Below are 7,649 nucleotides of genomic sequence, written 5' to 3' on the forward strand. Positions count from 1 at the left end.
AGAAATGGATAGGGTCATTTTAGTTTTGTCACCAATATTGTCTTTCCCTTTAGTAGACTTATTGGGATGAAACTCTAGGTTCTAAAATGTAGCGTCACACTTAAAATAATCATTAAATAAGTTAATGTTTTCTTGACCAAAATAATAGTAACAAAACTGTATAGGAATAAGAGTTATTCTGGTGTATTATTTGGTTGAGAGTATCTTAATTCAATGAAGGAATAACTGACTACAATTCGTAGATTTTAGTTCTAAATCACTTAAGTATCATTGCAAAATAATATGAGTTTAAGGGCTTTTATTATTATGCTTGCTAAAATTAGATTGTGTTTTTAAAGAGTTATGTTGTTTTCTAACTTAGATTAAAATTGTTTATTTCAGCGAAAACAATGACTAATGTTGTGATTAACCTCCTTAGTGCTACTAAACTTACTAGTGAAAATTATACAACCTGGAAAAATACAATTAATACTTCGTTGGTGATAGATGACTTGAAATCCAACTTAATTGAGGAATTTCCTCAAATACCCGCCCCTAATGCTGCACAAAATGTTCGTGAGGCATACAAAAGATGGATGAAGGCCAACGAAAAGGCCCGTGAGTACCTCTTGGCCAACTTATCTGATGTTCTAGCTAAGAAGCACGAGAACATGGTCTCTGCTTGAGAGATTATGAAATCGATGTGTGATATGTTTGGACAACCGTTCACTTAAATCAAGCACGATGCTCTCAAGTTCATCTTTAATGCTCAGATGCAAGAGGAGGCCTCTGTTAGAGAATATGTTCTCAACATCATGGTCCACTTCAATTCAGCTGAGATGCAAGGGCCAGTTATTGACGAAGCCAGCCAGGTCAACTTTATTCTGGATACTCTTTCAAAGAGGTTCCTCCAACTCTGTAGTAACATGGTTATGAACGACTAGACTACAACCTAACTACCTAATCTTATGAGCTGCAAACCTATGATTCCTTAATGTAAGTCAAAAGGTAACGTGGGGAAGAAAATGTTGCTAGCTCTTCTAGGGATTTCCACAGAAGTTCGACCTTTGGGATTAAACCTGGATCTTTCTTTTCTAGATCCAAGAAGTGGAAGAAGAAAAAATATAGAAAAGGGAATAAAGTTACCCCTTCTTCTGCTATCCAAAAGAGCAATAAAGCCAAACCTGCAAAAGGAATATATTTTCATTGCATCCAAGACAGGTATCAGAAAAGGAATTGTTCGAAGTACTTGGCTGAGAAGAAGAACATCAAAGAATGTAAATATGATTTGCTTGTCTTAAAATCTTATTTGGTGGAGAATGATAATTCTGTCTAGATAATTGATTAAGAAGCCACTAGTCATGTTTGTTCTTTTTTACAGGAAATTAGTTCTTTGAGGCAGTTGAACGCTGGTGAGATGACCATGAAGGGGAAATGGGAGAGGTTGTCTCAGCCGTTGTTATGGGGAGCATTAAATTATCTTTTAAAAAGTATTTTTTGTTATTAGATAATGTTTATTTAGTTCCTAATATAAAAAGAACTTAATTTTTGTTGCTTGTTTACTCGATCAATTGTATTCAACCACTTTTTCTACAAATAAATTGTTTATTTTCAAGAATGGTGTTGAGATTTGTTCAGCAACTTTAGAAGATAATTTATATGTGCTAAGACCGTTAGCATCGAAAATGCTCCTCAATACTGAATTATTCAAAATGGCAATAATTAAAAATAAAAGACAAAAAATTTCTTTTAAAGAAAATGACCACCTTTGGGATCTAATACTAGGACATATAAATCTCGATAGGATTGAGAAATTGGTAATGAATGGACTTTTAAATGAGTTAGAAAAAAATTGAGTACCAGTATGTGAGTCATGCTTTGAAGGCAAGTTGACCAAAAGACCTTCTACTTGAAAAGGTTATAGAGCCAAAGAACCCTTAAAACTTGTACATTCAGAACTCTGTGGTCCGATAAATGTTAAAGTAAGGGGAGGTTTTAAATATTTCATCTCTTTTATAGATGGTTATTCAAGATTTGGGTATCTTTACCTAATACAACATAAGTTTGAAACTCATGAAAAGTTCAAAGAGTATAAGACTGAAGTTGAAAACTTATTAGGAAAAGCAATTAAAACACTTCGATCTGATGGTGGAGAGTATATGGACATGAGATTCCAAGACTATATGATAGAACGTGAAATCACATCTAAACTCTTAACACCTAGTACATCTCACCAGAATGGTGTATTTGAGAGGAGAAATATAATCTTGTTGGACATGGTTCAGTCTATGATGATCTATGCTTAATTACCTGAATATTTTTGAAAAATACAATAGAGACTACAGTGTACATCTTTAACAACGTTCCATCTAAAAGTGTTTCTAAAACACCTTTTGGGTTATGAAAAAGTCGTAAAGGTAGTTTATAACATTTTAGGATTTGAGGATGTCCAGCACATGTGATGAAAACAAACCTAAAAAAACTAGAACCTCATTCAAGGGTATGCCTGTTTGAAGGTTATCCCAAAGAGAACAGAGGTAGTCTCTTTTATGATCCTAAGGATAACAAGGTATTTGAATCGACAAATGCCACGTTTGGAGGAAGTGAAGGAATCAAATTCCTCGCTGAAGCATGTGAACGCCATATAATTCAGAATTCAATTTGATAAATAGTGAAATGCAGAGAAGTTAACAAACTAAAATTTTTGCAAGATAAACATTTAATAAACCTAAGCATGCAATTTATAGAGAGTTTAAAGAAGAGAAGACCAACCCTTGATGGAAAAACTCTTCATACAATTCCCGTCTTAGGATCACGAATCCTGATGCTTCTATACTCGAACAAAATAGGCAACAACCAAATCTTGAGAACACAAGTACTCAATCACCTTGTTATTCTCTTGGAACAAGGAATTGGTTGTGTGGGCTCCAAAATCTTTTGGCAGAGAGAACTTTTACCGGAGAGAGTTCTTGGAATTTTTTAGAGAGATCTTAATTTTTACCGTGATTTCTTTCTCCTTATGTGTTTTCCAAAAAGAAGATAAAGGAGAATAATGAAGGAGAGGGAGTTAAAATTACATTACTAAAATAATAATAATATAATATTTATATTATATGGTTAATTAATTGATTAACAAACAATATAATATGCATTATAATCATATTAAAATTCAATTCTCTCTTATGACCTTTAGATTTAATATGAATCATATTCACATTAAATTTTAATCATAGTATTTCTATAATTCTTATTTATATAAATCATATTTGAATCTCATTCAAATATTTATCTCTTGCATATTATATAGTTTTAATTATAAATCATTTTTGTAATTAATTATAGTTTATAATGTATCAATATACATGATACTTTATATTAATCATATTAATATAACTAATAACTAAATTTCCTTAAATAATTATAACAATTCAAATTATTTCAAAAACAATTATTCCTTGTTTTTTTATCCATAGTGAGTTAACAAGGAGATCTTACAGAGCTATAGATTAGAAGTTCCAAAGATATGAGATTAATCAATTAAACTTTTTAATTAGATTAGTCAACATTCATTAATTATCGGTCAGTTCACTAAAGACCGACATCTACACTCTTCGCACTGTATATATATATTTCTGTGTCCACAGATTTAATTAATCAATAGTAAGTTGACACTTCAAAAATTGTCCATAACTATAGATGGGTCAAATTATCATTTTACCCCTATATTTACGTCTAACTCCTTAAATACTACTGATCACTCTAATGAACAAACAATCTATAGACCAACTATAAACTAACCCCACTCGGGCCAAATAAGAGGGTAAGGCCTCATTGTTCAAAACCTGTAATCAGCTATTAGGAGAACAATTTATCCACTTTTTCTGACTACGAGAAAGAGTGAATTTCATCTTGTGTAGTTGTGTTCCTAACTCCTTACTCAGACAAATCCTCAAAATTGTAAGCATATTAAGTCAGAAAAACTTGTCACTTTCACCCATACAGATCAAAGGATCGCCCTCATATACAAGAGTTAATAACTCACTTAAAATTAAGGTCAAATCACCTATGGTCATCCTAGTGAAATGTTAGTCTCTTCAAGTAACAAGGTTATATAGATAAATCAATCATTTTGCGATCCAATCTTATATACACTTTTTATATAGGATACCCCCACTCACATTTCTCCACATTGACAATATGGATCATATCGTCTGTAACACTTACAACTCATGTAACAATTACAAAATGAACCATATTTGCAGTGTCACTAAGATAAGGTACCCAATCTTATCTATATATTGCAAACATTTTAGGTTATTACTTGAGCATGATCCACTTGTATGTCTACTACATACTGTTCAAATTACATTAAACAACTTTGGATCTTAGTTTATTGGATTGAGTTAATGCTATCTAAATGTCAAATAAAATACTTCTTATTTTATTGAATAATTAATTTGTATTTACAAATTACAAACTGCAAGATACACGATTTAGGACACTAAATCCAATAAGAAGATCATACAAGAGATCACAAATCGTGCAGTAAATTAATTATAAGTGAAATTTCCAATGAAAATGACAGTACATCAACAAGAGTTGTTCATAATTCTAGCACATCAAGAAGGGTTGTTGATGTTCTAAGCTCATCTAGTCAAATAACTTCTTAAGAGTGGAGAGAACCTCATCGTAGTGGGAGGGTTATATACCGTCCTATGTGATATATGGGTTTAATAGAAGCCCACATTACAAGAAATATCACTTTTGATAGCATTTTATTTAAAATGCTATTATAAAGAAAAAGAAAAAAATGGCGGGATATAGCTAAAAAAAGCGGGAGGTTAATTATAGCTATGGCGCGCGTTCATAAAAGACTAAAAAAAATGTTACTTGAGAGCTCAACCCATTAGTATCTTTCTCCCTCTGTTTCTCCATCTTTCTCCCTTTCATTCTTCCTTCATTCGAGGATTGAGGATTCTCCATTTTTCTTCTCCAGCAATCTCTTTTGTTCACTCATCAAACATCTCGCACTTCAGTGACGACCATCTACAAACAGAAATATTAAAATTTAGGGTTTCTTTTCTTCTTCTTCCCCCACTTTCGGTCGCAACCACCCAAACTTCAACTTTCTCTCGATTTCACATTTCCCCTCACATAACTTTCTTGATTCTTCCCTCACTCACCTTCAGTTAGTTCCTTCACCACCACAACCGCGGTTCTGCTGATACTTGGTCATGCACGTCATCATTATCCACCGTTGGTAAGCTGCAATTCTCTCCCTCTCTCTCAGATCTTTCCAAAGAGCATTCTTTTTCCCTAGACATTCATCTTCTCAGTTTTCTTATTCAACGTATCCACATGCCCGAGCATTTTGGTGACGATTCGTTATCTGCGATTGAGGTAATCTTAGAACTCAGTGTAGTGGATTAGATCTATGGCCTTTATTGTAGCATATAACGAGATTAGTGGGTTAATAATCTTATATTTAATGTTTTGTTTGCTTTTCTATAACCTCAAGTCTTTAGTTTCGAATTATATTTCTCCACATATCGCAGTATTTTCTTCCAAATTTTGTATGTGTTGCCTGTACCCTTGTTTGAGGTCAGACTGCATTTTGTTTCGTGCAAGGATATCTTGAGAAGGTTCTTTTATCATTTAGAGATGGTTTGGTTGAACAAAGGTTGGGGCTATGTAGGAGATAACAAGTTATTTAAGTGGATTTTATTGGGTTTTTGGTGAAATTAAAAGTCTAATGTCACTCTGGTAATTATGTGCAAATGATTTTTTTGTAAATATATCCATCTCGTTGATTTAAGGCTGAAAATCTTGACTCTTTGTGTAGCAGAACAGGCGCAGCCGACTGAAGTGAAAAACGGGGTGAAGCCGCCGGTTTTCGGAGCAGACACACACAGAGGGAGAGAGAGGGTCGGAGCGACCATTGACTTCGGACGCGTGGATTTCTCCGGCAGCATGCAAGCAAGGTGACCGGCGTGGGTTCACTGGTCGAGACTTTAGGCGGCGGTTCGTTTTCGTCGTGAAGGCTGCGTCCGGCAGAGGTTGGTTCAGAATCCTTGTCAGCGAGAGAGAGACGCGCGGGTCTACGTGTGGTTCGCCAGTCAGAGGTGGTAGTGCACGATTTTTGGGCTGTTTGTTTTGCAGTGGGTTGTTCTCGGTTTCAGAGAAAACGTCTTGTACAGATTTATCGGTACCAGTGGATATTAAAATTATAGATTGGTGATTATTGTTGATTATCTGTAATTGTAAATTCCGTATTGCTCATAATAAAATTCATTTAAGCTGGTTCTCAAAGTGGATGTAAACCAAACTGGTCAAACCATTATATATGTTGGTATTCGTTCTTTACTGTTTTTTATTTATTCTGCTGATTATTTGCGTTCTGAATGGCCATCCAAGTTAGATTCAAAAATTTTCACGGGCTAAAACTATATAGAGGTAAGAGAATGAAAGATACGAACACATGGGTTTTTGGCTTCATTATCTGCAAATGAATAAAAGAGCATATAGAGTTTTATTACTTCTGTTGGCTTTGTAGTAGATTCATGTGCCCGATTTATATTAGTATTTTTCTTTTGGGTCCTAAAACCTGAGAATTTCCAGGAGCACCGTGAGGTATAAATCTTCAACATCCATGAATATCTTCATGTTTTTTAAAGCATTTACTTTTCTATATTTATTTGATGCAACTCTGAAGAACAACTGAAAGGATCTTATAAACAAAATGTTATATCATTATGATTATGTGATACGATTCTATAGAAAAGTTCAAAGTGTTTTCCAGTTTTTTGGAAGGGTCATTGAAACATTTCTTACCTGTTGCTGAAATATTATTTCTGTAAACCAACTTCTTTTAGAGTCCTCTCCCCCCAAAACATCTTAAATGTTATATCATATGGTTTTAAAATTTAGATTTTAGTTTCTATGGTTGGATAGAATTTCACATATAGTCTCTATGGTTTGTTAAATTCTTTTAAATAATCTCTATAACAAGGACTATTTATGAAGCTTTTATCAAACCATAGAGATAAATTCAAATTGATATAAGACCTAAATTTTAACTTCTTCCCAACTTAGGGACAAAATTTTCAATTTATCCTTTAAATTATATATTATTACAAAATAATAATTTTACAATTCTTTAACATAAAACATGTTCATAAATAAATTAATAATACTTTATTATCCACTGATATTTAGTGAGTAACTATCACTACTTTGCAATTATTTAAACTAGAATTCAATTTCTTTTTATGCTTCCAAACACATATCTGAAAACATAAAATAAACTCTATTTTCATTTAATCCCTTGTTTTTAAATTTCTGTTTTCAGATTCACTATCAAACAGACCCTAAAATACTCACTAAATAACTCCACTATCGGGGACAAACTACGCAATTACATGTAACATGAACGAAATGTTATTAACTGGTGGGACCTAATTTGAAGTGCTAAAGTTGAAAATTGGTTGTCATCTGAGTGAAAAATTTAACCCGTCCTACCGTAGGTGAGATGTACTCATGATAACTGATAAACCCAAAGGAACACATAATTGGTGGACTCGAAGGAGCACTTAATCTGGTGGACTCGAAAGCGCACGTAATCTGATGAACTTGAAGGCACACTTAATAAACTAGTAGACCCAAAGGAGACA

General features: G+C 33.3%; 1 protein-coding gene and 1 long non-coding RNA gene across 2 annotated transcripts; both read left to right on the top strand.

Moving 5' to 3' along the window:
* The first annotated feature begins 389 nt into the window (after window positions 1–389).
* On the top strand, window positions 390–923 carry LOC120072099 (uncharacterized). The gene is made up of 2 exons (XM_039024512.1): window positions 390–653; window positions 753–923. Exons 1-2 carry the CDS (start codon window positions 390–392, stop codon window positions 921–923), a joined length of 435 nt encoding a protein of 144 aa, XP_038880440.1.
* A 3,896-nt stretch (window positions 924–4,819) lies between these two features.
* Window positions 4,820–6,342, top strand: LOC150037968 (uncharacterized). Its single transcript, XR_016527899.1, has 2 exons — window positions 4,820–5,379; window positions 5,825–6,342. It is a non-coding gene; the product is annotated as an uncharacterized LOC150037968 (long non-coding RNA).
* Window positions 6,343–7,649: the final 1,307 nt, after the last annotated feature.

This window comes from Benincasa hispida, chromosome 2 (genome assembly GCF_027475165.1).
Source record: "Benincasa hispida cultivar pf3 chromosome 2, pf3_genome.v1.1, whole genome shotgun sequence".
NCBI lineage: Eukaryota > Viridiplantae > Streptophyta > Magnoliopsida > Cucurbitales > Cucurbitaceae > Benincasa > Benincasa hispida.